Source organism: Pelobates fuscus, chromosome 13, assembly GCF_036172605.1.
Source record: "Pelobates fuscus isolate aPelFus1 chromosome 13, aPelFus1.pri, whole genome shotgun sequence".
In the NCBI taxonomy this organism is placed as follows: domain Eukaryota; kingdom Metazoa; phylum Chordata; class Amphibia; order Anura; family Pelobatidae; genus Pelobates; species Pelobates fuscus.
This window is the reverse complement of record NC_086329.1, coordinates 105,915,902-105,932,318: the sequence shown is the minus strand read 5'-3', so window position 1 is coordinate 105,932,318 and position 16,417 is coordinate 105,915,902. Positions and strand designations below refer to the sequence as shown.

The following is a 16,417-nucleotide window of genomic DNA, read 5'->3' as shown; positions in this document are numbered from 1 at the left end:
TCAGACACTATGAAATCCTCTATTGGTGCTGAGAATTTAGGGTTAAAAACACCAGTAACACAGTAGCTCAAATGAAGTTTGATTGAAGACCCAAACTGATCAACTGCCAGCCCTGAAAAACATATATTTGAGGAAAAAATTACTAATAAATTGCATTTTTGGATTTAATCCGGATGTATGTGTGATGTTGGTGTCACTGTATGAGTGTCTATACTTGTCTATATCACTGGATGCTTTTATATGTTTGTTTATGTGGCTAGGAGGCATGTGTGTGCTTGTATGTGCATGTGCGTGTGCTTGTGTGCATGTGTGTATGTGTGTGTGTGTGTGTGTGTGCTTGTATGTGTATGTGTGTGCATGTGCGTGTGTGTGTGCTTGGGTATCACTATTTTGGGAGCACCCATGAAAAGTTGGGGGCTGTTGTTAGTATATAGCAGATAATTGCTGGCGAAATGCAACTTTCATAACACAGACTGAAGGGACCTGTACAGTGTCTTTATTATTTAGAGATTGATTGATTAATTAATGTAATGAAAATAACTCAGTCACATCTCCCTGTCATCCCAATAGAGCAGGGGTATCCAAAAAAGGTTTCTACCATGACTCTTAGTTCACTGTTGGATGGGGATCCTGAGACTTATAAAACTGGGATAAGATATTAGTTTCTCCATTACTGACCAGTTCATATCTCCATATATGGACAGGTGTAGTGACATCATAAATACTCTGACATCATCCGATGAAACAATCAATGTCAAACTCACCTACCCTCAGAGTGACTGGACACCTTGCGAGTGGACAGTGGCTACTGCATTGCTTGAGTGAGATTGGCAATAATTTATTTATTGTTACTATTATTAATTAGCTGATTGCTAAATATATTTGTGAATTTAAAAGCAATAGATTCACACAGTATAATATAAGCATGAAGAGAACAAGAAAGCGTTCTCATAAGAAAACTGAGGTAAGTCAGGAAAATTCTGACGAATTTAAAAACAAATATAGAAAACTCAGTAACGGTTCAAAAGAGCAGGAACAGCGCATATCTCCTGGACATTCCAGGAAAAAGAGAAGTAGGAGCTGCAATGAGCAGGACATTGAGAGAGAGAGAGAACCCAAAAGACGGCTCCTTGCTGAGGAACGCATCAGATATCAGGGTCAGAAAAGATACAGGACCTCCAGTCATGATGAAGAGGAGCAGGTCATGCAGAAAAGACCAAAGCTCTCCCCGTCTCCCAAACTGGGTCAGAAAAGTGAGAGAAAGTCTGCTGTAAAGAGCGATCAGACATCTCCACCCAGAAAGCAAGCCCTGAAACGAAGCAGGGAGTGCGATCATGGGGAGCAGCTCATGCAGAAAAGACCAAAGTTCTCCTCATCTTCAAAACTTGGTCAGAAAAGTGAGAGAAAGTCTGCTGGAAAAGGCGGTCACACATCTCCACCCAGAAAACAAGTCCTGAAAAGAAGCAGGGAATATGATGAGGAGGAGAAGGAACAAGTTAGGCAGAAAAAGATAAAGATCTCCCCTGGAAAGCAGGAAGAGGAGAAAAGAGATAGGGAGGAGATAGGAGAGAAAAAGTGCTTTAAGAAAGAAAACAAGCCAACGAGCGACGATGAATGTGTGGCAGGTAAGATTAACCTACATGCTTTAAAGAGATTGGTCAATTTAAAATATAAGAGATTTTACCCTCAATTGACCATACTCTGAACCCATTCACTATCTCTCTTTAATCACTATCTCCTGCAATTCAGTGACCATAAGTGCTCAGGCGATGGTTTTTTTAAACTATAATGGTACAGACCAATATTTCAAGCCCTTTGATCTATCTAGAATATTTATCCATCCATTAGGAATTAGCCAAAGATATTCATGGCTAATGTACCACAAACTATAAAATTGTTTTAATGAAATGGTCCATGATGTGATATTTACAAACCATATTATTATTTCATATAACTGGGTGGGTTCAGAAGATTTGTAGGGCGAATGTGGGGTACTAGAGAAATTAAGTTGGTTCCTGTGTTTATGTTGAAGTGGAGACTAATATTATATGTGTTCATTCTTTAAGGAGTAAGTGGACAGTCTGTGGTTGAACCAAAGACGTCACTGCCTCTGTCATTCAACGGTTATAGATTCCACAAAGTGCTGGGACAGGGGAGCTTTGGAAAGGTGAGTCAACGAGCAATGTCTACACCTTATTTAATACATCTATTGATCTAGTAGGGAACAATTATAGGTCTCATAATCATCATTATCTTCCTATAACAATTCATTGAGATTAACTTTCTTATAAATCTGTGTATCATCCATGAATGTGGAAAACATATTCAGATCTGAAAAGTATTTAGAACATTCTATTGAGACTCCAAATACAATCTCCAGGACTCTTCTATTCTGTGATGTTTAACATGGCTTGTTATACTAACAGTTCTATTAAATCTTCTCAAATTATTTTTATTAAACATATTGAAAAGAATATTGAACAGAAATCTAAGAAAAGTAAACAATCGAGTTATGAATAATGTAATAAATAAAAGAAGGTGATAGGTTTCATCCATACATACATGAAATACAAATCTCAAAGTTGCACAAAATACTATGTGGAGTGCTATTGAATCTTTGTATCTTTCTCTAAACTCTTATTATTCACATTAGAATTACAGACATTGGTCTCGATTTAATGTTTGGGTAAGCTTTTCAAATGATCACAATCTCTTTTCAAATTATTTATCTACTGAAGTCATTACAGTCTATAGGAAATTTTTGCAGGTAAATCATTTATAAAAAAAAAATTCTAACAGATTGTGATAATTTGATTATCAAAGTTTATCCAAAAATATTAAATTGAGACCTTAGTTAGAATATAGATCTATATGTCCCTTACACAGCAATCATTCTCGATCTCTGTATATATCCCTGATATAGGGTTCACAGGTAGGTCCCAGAGCTCTGTATATATATCCCTGATATAGGGTTCTCAGGTAGGTCCCAGAGCTCTGTATATATATCCCTTATATAGGGTTCTCAGTTAGGTCCCGGAGCTCTGTATATATATCCCTTATATAGGGTTCTCAGGTAGGTCCCAGAACTATGTATATATATCCCTTATATAGGGTTCTCAGGTAGGTCCCAGAGCTATGTATATATATTGCTTTATATCGGGTTCTCAGTTAGGTCCCAGAGCTCTGTATATATATCCCTGATATAGGGTTCTCAGGTAGGTCCCAGAGATATGTATATATATATCCCTGATATAGGGTTCACAGGTAGGTTTCAGAGCTATATATATATATATTGCTTTATATTGGGTTCTCAGGTAGGTCCCAGAGCTATGTATATATATTGCTTTATATCGGGTTCTCAGTTAGGTCCCAGAGCTCTGTATATATATCCCTGATATAGGGTTCTCAGGTAGGTCCCAAAGCTATGTATATATATCCCTGAAATATGGTTCTCAGGTAGGTCCCAGAGCTATGTATATATACCCCTGATATAGGGTTCTCAGGTAGGTCACAGAGCTCTGTATATATATCCCTGATATATGGTTCTCAGGTAGGTCCCAGAGCTATGTATATATATCCCTGATATAGAGTTCACAGGTAGGTCCCAAAGCTATGTATATATATCCCTGATATATGGTTCTCAGGTAGGTCCCAGAGCTATGTATATATACCCCTGATATAGGGTTGTCAGGTAGGTCCCAGAACTATGTATATATATCCCTTATATAGGGTTCTCAGGTAGGTCACAGAGCTATATATATATATCCCTGATATAGGGTTGTCAGGTAGGTCCCAGAACTATGTATATATATCCCTTATATAGGGTTCTCAGGTAGGTCCCAGAGCTCTGTATATATATCCCTTATATAGGGTTCTCAGGTAGGTCCCAGAGCTCTGTATATATATCCCTTATATAGGGTTCTCAGGTAGGTCCCAGAGCTATGTATATATATCCCTTATATAGGGTTCTCAGGTAGGTCACAGAGCTATGTATATATATCCCTGATATAGGGTTGTCAGGTAGGTCCCAGAACTATGTATATATATCCCTTATATAGGGTTCTCAGGTAGGTCCCAGAGCTCTGTATATATATCCCTTATATAGGGTTCTCAGTTAGGTCCCGGAGCTCTGTATATATATCCCTTATATAGGGTTCTCAGGTAGGTCCCAGAACTATGTATATATATCCCTTATATAGGGTTCTCAGGTAGGTCCCAGAGCTCTGTATATATATCCCTGATATAGGGTTGTCAGGTAGGTCCCAGAACTATGTATATATATCCCTTATATAGGGTTCTCAGGTAGGTCCCAGAGCTCTGTATATATATCCCTTATATAGGGTTCTCAGTTAGGTCCCGGAGCTCTGTATATATATCCCTTATATAGGGTTCTCAGGTAGGTCCCAGAACTATGTATATATATCCCTTATATAGGGTTCTCAGGTAGGTCCCAGAACTATGTATATATATCCCTTATATAGGGTTCTCAGGTAGGTCCCAGAACTATGTATATATATCCCTTATATAGGGTTCTCAGGTAGGTCCCAGAGCTATGTATATATATCCCTTATATAGGGTTCTCAGGTAGGTCCCGGAGCTATGTATATATATCCCTAATATAGGGTTCTCAGGTAGGTCCAAGAGGTATGTATATATATCCCTTATATAGGGTTGTCAGGTAGGTCCCAGAACTATGTATATATATCCCTTATATAGGGTTCTCAGGTAGGTCCCAGAGCTCTGTATATATATCCCTTATACAGGGTTCTCAGTTAGGTCCCGGAGCTCTGTATATATATCCCTTATATAGGGTTCTCAGGTAGGTCCCAGAGCTCTGTATATATATCCCTTATATAGGGTTCTCAGGTAGGTCCCGGAGCTCTGTATATATATCCCTTATATAGGGTTCTCAGTTAGGTCCCGGAGCTCTGTATATATATCCCTTATATAGGGTTCTCAGTTAGGTCCCAGAGCTATGTATATATATCCCTTATATAGGGTTCTCAGGTAGGTCCCGGAGCTCTGTATATATATCCCTTATATAGGGTTCTCAGTTAGGTCCCAGAACTATGTATATATATCCCTTATATAGGGTTCTCAGTTAGGTCCCGGAGCTCTGTATATATATCCCTTATATAGGGTTCTCAGTTAGGTCCCAGAGCTATGTATATATATCCCTTATATAGGGTTCTCAGGTAGGTCCCGGAGCTCTGTATATATATCCCTTATATAGGGTTCTCAGTTAGGTCCCAGAGCTCTGTATATATATCCCTTATAGGGTTCTCAGTTATGTCCCGGAGCTATGTATATATATCCCTTATATAGGGTTCTCAGTTAGGTCCCGGAGCTCTGTATATATATCCCTGATATAGGGTTCTCAGTTAGGTCCCAGAGCTATGTAAATATATCCCATATATAGGGTTCTCAGTTAGGTCCCAGAGCTCTGTATATATATCCCTGATATAGGGTTCTCAGTTAGGTCCCGGAGCTCTGTATATATATCCCTGATATAGGGTTCTCAGGTAGCTTCCAGAGCTCTGTATATATATCCCTTATATAGGGTTCTCAGTTAGGTCCCGGAGCTCTGTATATATATCCCTGATATAGGGTTCTCAGGTAGCTTCCAGAGCTATGTATATTTATTCTTTATGTAAGTTTTTTCCAGGTAGGTTCCCAAGCTCTGTATAGACATCCCTCAGGTGGTGTCGAAGTGATGTTACCACGTGATAGCTGTAATATGCACCCACTGAATGAAGTTTTAAATAAAAAAGTAGCTGAAAGTTCCCCCTTCGTTTGTGACATTGTGGCTGATTCGAGGCTCTCTCCTCTCTCTATGTGATGCTCAGGTTGTGCTAGCTTCCACCAAAGACACAGGTCAGGTTGTTGCACTTAAAGTAATAAAGAAAGATAAAGTTAAGGAAAAGACCATTCAGAGGGAGGAGCGGATACTGAAAATGGCGAGCGGCAGTCCGTTCCTATGTCAGGGACTCGCTGCCTTCCAGACCCAGGTAAGAAACGCTGTCCATAATGTTTCCTTATTTCTATATATTTCTATACGGCTGATTGTGTTCTGTTATTATTATTACAATATATATTAACTGGATATGTGTTGTCTTGTGAAACAGGAGGAAGCCTCCCTGGTCATGGAGCACGTACCAGGGGGCAGTCTCCGTTCTTACATGGCTGGAAAGGAATGTCTGCCCATGGGGGAAGCAAGGTGAGTCATTAATAGCTCTAGCAGGTAGGAGGAAGGAGTGAGTTTAACACACGATACAGTATTGTAAGAGGCTATGGATATAACCCTGTATTTACATATATCCTCAATAGTAGAGCTATTAATGGAGATCCATCAGGGGTACAGACTGAGTTAACGGTAATGTACTAAACCAGAATTCCCCCTTCCATATCAGCCAGACAATAGGCAATACAAGAAACCCAGCTCTGATCCTATTCTATGCTCGTGTCCTATTTATTCTTTCTTTTCTCTTCCCTCCCTTTTTTCCCCCTCCTCCTCAGTGGTATCTCGCTCACTAGCTGAGGACGGAGGATCTTACATCCCTCTGGAATATGTGATGGCTTAAATGGTTGACGAGTTGGATAATCGGTTGATATCATGGATTCCATCTGATGATATCGTTTATTACTATGCTTTCCATGGTACTTCCAGCTAGGAAAGTTACTATTGAGATGCATGCCCAAACACCTAACTGTGTGTATACAGAGGCAACTTAGAACTTTTTAGATGTTTTCCTTATTAATAACTCATTCCGCGTCTGTCTGAGGCATTACTGCACGTGTACACATAATTTTACCTGCTTTGTTCGATTTAAAAATAAAAATAAAGATAGTCTTAAAAAAACAAAAAACAAAAAAACAAGAAACTCAGGACTAGCAGCGGGATACATTCTGTACGGACTGACGGCAGATCGGGAGCCACTAGGGGTCAGCTGACCTGCCGCAGCTCTAAGCTGACTTCAGGGTGGATCTTCTTCTACACACTTGAAATACAAATTGCTATGACCATAGATCTTCTTAATACATTCATATATTTATAGATTATTGATTTGTACATCTAACAAATTGGAAGAATCATAGAGCAGCTTGTGCTTTATGGTAGAGAACCGAGAAGGGTTCAATGGATAATATATCAAGGGACAGTCATGTTCCAAATTAACGAACTGATGGTTTTAATAACAATATTAATGATAATAAAGTAAACTCTAATCTCCCAAGGACAGGTCCTGTTTAAAATGAAAATGTTATGTTTATATTGGTAGCAGAGTGTTTAGCATGATGTATAGATACTCGTACCTTGCCCAGGTATATTTTATTATTTTATTTACTATTACTGTTTGGGGAGATTGCTTTATGTTCTTTATATTCTGTTTTCCAGGTTCTTTTCATCAAACCTTGTTTGTGGGATCCAGTATCTCCATTCCAGGGGGATCCTTCATCGGTCAGTATTAGCGTTTGTTTATTTAGTAAGCGGTAACTTACTCTAACAAGAAATAATGTGTTGATATCTCTGCCCTGTCCTATATCTCACATTTATATCTGTCTTCATCATTTAGGGATCTGAAACCAGACAATATTCTCCTGGGTGCCAACGGCTATCTCAAAATAGCTGACTTTGGTCTCTCGGCAGAAAATATCTTTACAGATACAACAACCAGAGGACAAGCTGGCACACTGAATTACATGGCGCCAGAGGTTAGTTAGAGGCTGTGGTCATGTGAACTGTAGGGGGGGGGGGGATGTGGAGTGGTATAAGAGCAATGCAGTAGCTAAAGGGGTGTATAACGAGCAGTAGAACGCTAACACGAGCTGGGTATAAGGGCAGTATCGGAGTATTAATGGATGGACTGACAGGAACGTTATTGGACTAGCTTAATAATAGAAAGATGGGTAATGTATGAAGATCTCTAGAATGTGATAGGTTTGGTACATTTAATACCATATTTAATAAAATTGCATATCTTATGGGTTTTGCCAGGTACTCAGCAGCAAACCGTACGGCCAATCAGCAGACTGGTGGTCATTTGGCGTAATTCTCTGCCGCATGATCACCGGACAGTACCCATTTAATACCAGTCTCAGCAGACAGGAGTTCATAGAGGAAGTATTAAACATGAACCCACGTTACCCCACCTGGCTGTGCAGCAATCCTACAGACCTCCTGGACAAGGTAAGGTGATAGAGAATGTGCCGGTTAATGTTTTAATTGGATGTAATGATAGGGGATGTAAATAAACATTAAAGAAGATACTGGTGGAGTTATGGGGTCGTTACTGGGAATCGATACTAGTTATATTTATTGGAGTATGTACTAAACAGGTTAAAGAACCAACTGGAATAGTGAAAGTAACTTATGTTCCGTGCTGAGAAGATTAGGTATTCCACATTCATGCCTATCGCCCCCTTTTGCACGGGTTTGATAGCGGCATGGAGTGCTGGGGTGTTTATCTAACGCCTGAAATTATTTAAATCCTGATGTTTAATGGGTTAATACTAATATTTAATAATGATGGCAGATAAAAACACTGACATTTAATTTACAATACGTAATCCTATTTATTAAGGATAAGAGTGGACTGTGGTGTCCTAGTGGGAGAGTTAACATAAAAAGAAGAGGGGAAAAAAGCAGAGGGAAGCCCCACCTTTAATAATCCTAGGGGGGAAAACAGTAGTGTGGAAAAGTATCAGAACCCATAAACAGGACAGGGTGAGAGACAACTAGTTATAGATATTACCAGCGTATATAACTGCGTACACGGACACCCGTAGAAATCCCAGCACTAATGTGGACACTCCACACCACTCTTATCTTTACTTTGTACATTGTGGGTTATTCCCCAGATTTAGGGAGAGTAACAATGGGCATCCTCATTGTTTTGGGACTTCTGGATCAGAGCCTATTGTCTTCTTTTCATTTATTAATCCTATTTATTACTCTCTGCCTGCAACCGACAGACAGATCAAGCAGCCATTTTATGTTCCGATTGGACAACACAAGAAGAAATCTTTATTAAAAAAAAAACCTTATTTACCGGTCAGTCATATAATCAAGATTTTAGTTAATGTAATACATTTACAACTAACTTTTCACAAGCACTGCCTCATCTGAGGTTTGTTAGAAGGTTAAAATGGCGTCCTCCATCAGAGGTGATTGGTTTTTGATGCATTAAAGATTGTACATCAAAGTGTTACAGAGATATAAAGTAAATTATACTCAGTGTATCCTCTCTCTCTAGCTCCTGGATAAGGATCCTAATGCACGTGCTGTGGCAGGAAGGAACATTCGGGAGCACCCCTTCTACACTAACATTAATTGGAAAGATCTAGAGGGGGGCAAAGTGACCTGTCCATTCTTGTCACTGCTGGTAAGTACACAAATAATCAGTATTTACAAAATGAGGAAACATTATACAGAATAATAATTCCACCACAACAAGATGAAAACTGATTTCTTGATCCACCAGTGATCATATCCAAGAGGGGGCTCCATTTAACAAGAACTGCCTTAATAGCTGACACTGTTGATCATCTTCTCCTTCCTCAAACTCTTCAATCACTCGGTCTCTGTGAAACTGTCCTCTCGTGGTTTTCCTCCTATCTGCCCCAATGCTCATTCAGTGTCTCCTTTTCTAATGATACCTACTCCCTTCGTCATATCTCGGTTGGAGTCCCCAAAGCCTCTGTCCTTGGTCCCCTTCTATTGTCATTTTATACTGCATCTCTTGGCAAACTTATTACCTCTTTTGGATTCCACTACCACCGGTACGCCAATGACACCCAGATAGATCTCTCCTCCCCGTACCTCTCCCCTGCCATCATGCAATGTGTCACTGCTTGCCCTTCTTCCATCTCTGACTGCGTGTCCTTCCACTTTCTGAAACTCAATCTTTCTAAAACTGAGCTCCTTGTCTTTCCTCCTCCTAATACTGATCCTTCTCTTTCGCTCTCCCTTCAAGTTGACGGAACCTACATCAGCCAATCCTTGCAAGCGCCCTGTCTTGGCATCGTACTTGATTCTGGCCTCACCTTTGAGTCTCACATCCAGTCTGTTACCAAATCCTGTAGATTCCATCTTAAAAACATAGCCCGCATGCGCCCCTTTCTTACGCAAGATGCTACCAAGCAGCTTGTCCATGCTCTAGTAATGTCTTGCATGGATTATTGTAATCCTCTCCTAATTGGTCTTCCCAAAAGCCATATTGCCACATTCTGCACACAGTCTGTAATGAATGTTTCTGTCAGACTGATTTTGCTCTCCAGTCGCTCCTCTCACACCTCTCCCCTTTGTCTTTCCTTACATGGTATTCCTGTATCCTATAGGAGTCAATTCAAAGTACTAATCCATACCTATAAAGCATTGAACAATTCTATCCCCTCCTACATCTCCTCACAGATCCACAGGTATGCCCCTTCTCGATCTCTACGCTCTGCCCATGACCTTCTCCTGTCTGCTGCTTGCAACCGTAAGGCCAATTCACACTTGAAGAACTTCTCGCGGGTGGCTCCTTTCCTTAGGAATAGCCTGCCTACCACCATCAGACTCTCCCTTAGTCTTCAATCTTTAAAAAGTACCTTAAAACCCATCACTTTAGGAAAGCGTATGGCCTCCCAGATGAACCTCTACCTCACATACCTGTCCCTTGCTCTCTCCAAAAGGCAGCACTCTATCTCTCCTCCACTTTTGCTTCAATCCTACCCTTTTTGATTGCTATATCCTGTCGTATTGTGTTTTATACCCCACCTCCTATAGACTGTAAGCTTGTTTGTGCAGTGTCCTCTTCAACCTATCATTCCTGTAAGTTTTTTGTAATTGTCTTCCTTATTGTTAAATCCCCCCCCCCCCCATTATAATATTGTAAAGCAGTACGGATTCTATTGGCACTATATAAATGCCAATAATAATAATAATTGCTCCCCACCATTACTGTGACCATAATAAGCTGTACATTCTTATTTATATGTAAGAAGTAGGCAATGCCATATGATGCTAAACTAATTACATATCATTTCTTGTTGCAGACACCGTATCAAGAGATAGACACCACAGAAGACATTTTTTTTTTCTGCTAAGTAACACCTCTTTATTTGAAGACTAAGTCATCCATGGCCCGTCCTTCACAATCTAGGAATGTCGGTAATGAAAGAAAAGAAAAGATTTCCAGCAAAGAAGATGGTGATGGCCACATCTTGGTCAAACTATAGCAGTAGCTTGAACATCAAAAAGACCATGTTCTCCTATGGTATGTGTGTATCTGTGTGTCTTTGCACCCAAATCCTGTAGATTCCATCTTAAAAACATAGCCTGCATCCGCTCCTACCTTACGCAAGATACTACTAAGGACCTTGTCCTTGTCTAGTAATCTCCCGCATAGATTATTGTAACCCTCTCCTATCTGGTCTACCCAAAAGCCGTATTGCCCCGCTACAGTCTGTAATGAATGTTGCTGCCAGACTGATTTACCTCTCCAGTCGCTCCTCTCACACCTCTCCCCTCTGCCAGTCTTTACATTGGATTCCTGAATCCTAGAGGAGTCAATTCAAAGTACTAATCCATACCTATAAGCATTGAACAATTCTATCCTCTCCTATATCTCCTCACTGCTCCATAGGTATGCCCCTTCTCAATCTCTATGCTCTACGCATGACCTTCTCTTGTCTGCTGCTTGCACCTGTAAGGCCAATTCACGCTTGCAGGACGTCTCACAGGTGGTGTAAAGTTCACTAGGGAACCCTAACATGCAGACAGGACAGAGTAGAGAGAATTGCAATACCGATCCTTAGAATGGTCGGGTTATGCAAAAAGGGATAGTCAAAACATGAACCGAGGTCAAGGGAAACAGAGAGACGGAATAACGAGAGACAAAGCTAAATATCAGTAACCAGGAAAAACAAATAACAAGTGCAACGCTCAATGGTAAACCACAGACCACAACAGGGCACTGAGGAAAGGGAGGGGTTAGCTTATATACACACAGGGCGTGTATGATTGGCTAATCTCCAATTAGTGTTAGCCATGACACGTGGGAGGAGTTTCTTCCCTCCCTTGTGGTCTCTGAGGTCATCACTGTGTGCAAGGTCACATGACCGGGTGCAGCACACATATAAGGAAGCTGCTCTGGAGCGTGCAGCGTCAGACACACTGCCAGTCTGGAGACAGGGACCAGATGGCGCCGCTCGCTGTGATGAGGTAAGCAAGGTCGCCGCGAGCGGCACAGGGGCAGGGGACCTGACAGGTGGCTCCTTTCCTTTGGAAAAGCCTGCCTACCACCATCAGACTCTACCCTAGTCTTCAATCTTTTAAAAAGTACCTTAAAACCCATTTCTTGAGGAAAGCTTATGGCCTCACAGAGGAACCTCTACCTCACATACCTGTCCCTTGCTCTCTCCTAAAAGAAGGCACTCTATCTCTCCTCCAGTTTTGCTTCACTCCTACCCTTTTTGCTTGCTATCTCCTGTCGTATTGTGTTTTACACCCCACCTCCTATAGACTGTAAGCTCATTTGTGCAGGGTCCTCTTCAACCTATCATTCCTGTAAGTTTTTTGTAATTGTCTTACCTATTGTTAAATCCCCCTTGTTATAATATTGTAAAGCGGCATGGAATCTATTGGCGCTATATAAATGCCAATAATAATAATAATTGCTCCCCACCATCACAGTGACCATAATAAGCTGTACATTCTTATTTATATGTAAGAAGTAGGCAATGCCATATGATGCTAAACTAATTACATATCATTTCTTTTTGCAGACACCGTATCAAGAGACAGACACCTTTTTATTTGAAGACTACATTATCCATGGCCTGTCCTTCACAATCTAGGAATGTTGGGAATGTATCTGTGTGTCTTTGCATCTATATGTACGTCAGTATGTGTATCTGTATATGTGTCACTGTGTGTTTCTCTGTGTCTTCTTGTGTGTCTGTGAAACTGTGTGTGTCAGTGTGTGTATCTCTGTGTCTTTCTGTGTGTCTGTGAAACTGTATGTGTGTTAGTGTGTATATCTCTGTGTCTTTCTGTGTGTCTGTGAAACTGTGTGTGTGTCAGTGTGTGTATATCTGTGTATTTCTGTGTGTCTGTGAAACTGTGTGTGTGTGTCGGTGTGTATATCTTTGTGTCTTTCTGTGTGTCTGTGAAACTGTGTGTGTGTGTGTCAGTGTGTATATCTCTGTGTCTTTCTGTGTGTCTGTGAAACTGTGTGTGTGTCAGTGTGTGTGTATCTATGTGTCTTTCTCTGTGTCTGTAAAATTGTGTGTGTGTCAGTGTGTGTATCTCTGTGTCTTTCTGTGTGTCTGTGAAACTGTATGTGTGTCAGTGTGTGTATCTCTGTGTCTTTCTGTGTGTCTGTGAAACTGTGTGTGTGTCAGTGTGTGTATCTATGTGTGGGTGTCGGTATTACACAAGTAATCTACTGCTTTCAAATTGCAACAGTACATAAAAACACACAACACCATATACAAATACACACTTACATTCACTCACACATACACCATAAAAAACATGCTTACATTCACACAAACACCATAAAAAAACATGCTAACACACACACAAACACAGCTCGGTGCTAAATACAACCCTGTAAGAATGGGCAAATGGTTGATCCCCAGCTTGCAAAGCATTGAGAGAGCAAAAAAAAATTATTGCACCAGGACCACCTCCATATTAGTTCTGCGACCGATAGAAATGACTGCATGTGGGCCTTGTGCCAACTACTGTTATATTGTAAATAAATAAATAAAAATATTTTTGTGTATGTTTTGTTTTGCACATTGTGAGAGGAAATGTGGTTTAGTAGTTGATGGCATATATATTAGGCCTGCTTTACCGAACAGCAGCCTGAGGTTTGAGAGGTAAATGTCCCAGGGAGAGATGTTAGGTTTGCAAGATGCATTACTGGTACTATGCAAACCACGGTATGAGTCCCTGGGGCGCAGCACTTGGAGAGCAGGGTGGGCTAGTGCTCCAATAGCACCAGCTGCTATGTAACAGTCGAACTTTTATTTTGCTTAGTAGTATCACTTATGTCTAATTGCATCTCACCTGTATCTGATCAATTAGCTAGCAGGCTTTTAAAAGGAAGGGATCAGCATGCTGCAGAGTGAGGAGGAAAAGCCAGAGGAATGGTGTCTTGCAGTTATACTTTTTGTAAATTGGCAAGTGGCAAAGCCACCCAATTCCAGATAGGGATTTGCTGTGTATAGTAAGTGCTTAAGCAAGAGCAAGGAATTTTGTTTTGTTTATTTTTCACTTTTGAAACACCTGTATATATATTTCACTGAATAAACAAGAAAAACTGAGCTGGACGTGTCCTGGACTTTCATTACCCTAGAAGGCTGTGGTTACAAGATCTGTGACAAAATCCTACCTGGAAAAGAGGTGGTTTGTTACAACATATAGTTCTGGCTACACATTCTTCATTGCACACCTGTACTGTTATGCTAACATATTGTTCATTCTACATGGTTCGTTCTATATTGAATTGATCTTTTCTTTATATGGTTTTAAAGATGAGGGCATGTCGTGGTTTGCTAGTTAGATTACATTACTATTTAATACACTTTTGGGATATGCGTTACAATTTCCGAGATAATTTGCTCGGGGTGAGCCAGGGGCTAGGCGGGACTGGCCCACCGGGATACCAGGAAATTTCCCGGTGGGCCGTCGGCACCTGGGGCCGGGGAGACATTTCGGTGACCTGCGGCCGCAGGGAGAACTTGAATGTACACTTTTTAACTGGTCTACCTTTATTGTTATTGGTATAGATTACATTGAAAGACATTGGAGAGGAGGAAATAAAATGCTTGAATTAGCTAGAAAAGAGGCACAGTGGATATATAATTTAAAAACTTTAAAAACTGGTCTAAATCAAGACATTGATCTAGCAGGACTCCTTTGATACTCTTGACACCATCTTTACAGAAGGTTTTTTGGATATAATTTAACCCACCTCTTTGGTTTTCTATTTTTCACTTGGTGGGTTCATTAGACCATATTTTCGAGTAATATGTATATATATATATATATACATATACAGGGTATATGTCCTGATGAAAGCTCTGAGAGAGAGCTGAAACTTCGAATTTGTACTTTGGAATAAAAGGAAAACTTCATTTGAGAATCCGAGGAGTGCTGGTATATTTCTTTCTATTGCTGTGCATGAGCTACCAGAGCACCAGGTACTAAACAAACAGTGAAGAGTGCAAGAGCTGTCTGCATTTATATATATATATTTTATACTAATTTGTTTTTTCCTTTTTGTAGAAGATTAAAAAAGCTCTATATCTTCTGTATGAATATATATTTTTTTATGTGATGTGGAATTATCATTGTGGCTGATATGTACATGTAAGCGGAATCACATGACACCTAAATTTTAATATTATTTTTTCTATCTTCTTTTTTACTATTTTTATTAGTTTTGTATTAATTTCATTTTATTTAATGTGTATTTATTATATATATTTTTATTATATATTTTTTCATTTTTATGTTCTCTATATATACTTTTATATATATAGTTTTTCTTATGTACAGCTTTTATACATATATTTTTTATATTTTTCATATATATATATTTTTTTATATATTTCTTTCATATTTTTTTCATACTTATTGTCTAGGTATCTGGTGCATCCGCTTATATACTCTTTTTCTGTATTTATTTCTGTTTTTTATATTTTGTATGATGATATATATGGGCACATATGTCCAAAAGATGAGAGTGGGTGGTTCCCTTTCACCCACTCTCGTCTTAATTGTTGTTTTGATCTTTGTTCTGATATGCGTTCCATTGTGGAACGCTGTAATGTGCGCCATGTGGAAGTTCCGTCATGCGTTCCATTCTGGAACGCGGAAGTCGCACAGACGGCTGCAGGTCATATTACGTCTGTATGGATGCGACCAATGAAAGATACCTGATGTCACACCCCGGAAGTATTCAGCAGCGCGGGAAAATTTGATTAATGAGGAACATCTACACTTGAAGATATATAAAGAAAATATTTTGGACTGTACTCACATCCCTGAAGAAGTCAATACTGACGAAACGCGTTGGATTGAGTATTTAGAAAGATTTTTTCTTCTATTTGATTTTATGATTGTATTATTATTATTTTTAGCACTTAGTGTGTTGTGATCAGCTTTTGTTCCATCTTCTGCATAGACCCATTTATTATCTTGGTCCACTTCTGAGTGGAGATATGCCTGCTGATTGCGACCTGAATGTAAGTGCAATCAGTGCAATAAATTTATAATTTTTTAAAAGTACTATTCTATGTATATCTTTTCTTTTTATCCATTTGAGGACCTCAGACTTGAGGAGAATCTCGTTTCTGCATACAGATACCCCTAAGGGGAGATAAGCGCAGACCATCAATACTTCTTGTAAGTTCTCTACCTCCT

At 39.7% G+C, this 16,417-nt stretch overlaps 1 protein-coding gene across 1 annotated transcript; it reads left to right on the top strand.

The window, feature by feature from the left end:
- The first annotated feature begins 925 nt into the window (after window positions 1-925).
- Window positions 926-11,217, top strand: LOC134582680 (protein kinase C delta type-like). The gene is made up of 9 exons (XM_063439330.1): window positions 926-1,625; window positions 2,067-2,167; window positions 5,847-6,008; window positions 6,126-6,217; window positions 7,394-7,456; window positions 7,572-7,710; window positions 7,994-8,185; window positions 9,252-9,380; window positions 11,107-11,217. The coding sequence occupies exons 1-9, from the start codon at window positions 926-928 to the stop codon at window positions 11,215-11,217; spliced, it is 1,689 nt and encodes a 562-aa protein (XP_063295400.1).
- Window positions 11,218-16,417: the final 5,200 nt, after the last annotated feature.

Excerpts from the sequence above, each read along its gene's own strand:
- LOC134582680 (XM_063439330.1), top strand. The coding sequence starts at position 926 with ATGAAGAGAACAAGAAAGCGTTCTCATAAGAAAACTGAGGTAAGTCAG. Across the intron at positions 1,626-2,066 it reads CGACGATGAATGTGTGGCAG|GAGTAAGTGGACAGTCTGTG; the intron begins GTAAGATTAACC and ends TCATTCTTTAAG. Across the intron at positions 7,457-7,571 it reads TCCAGGGGGATCCTTCATCG|GGATCTGAAACCAGACAATA; the intron begins GTCAGTATTAGC and ends TTCATCATTTAG.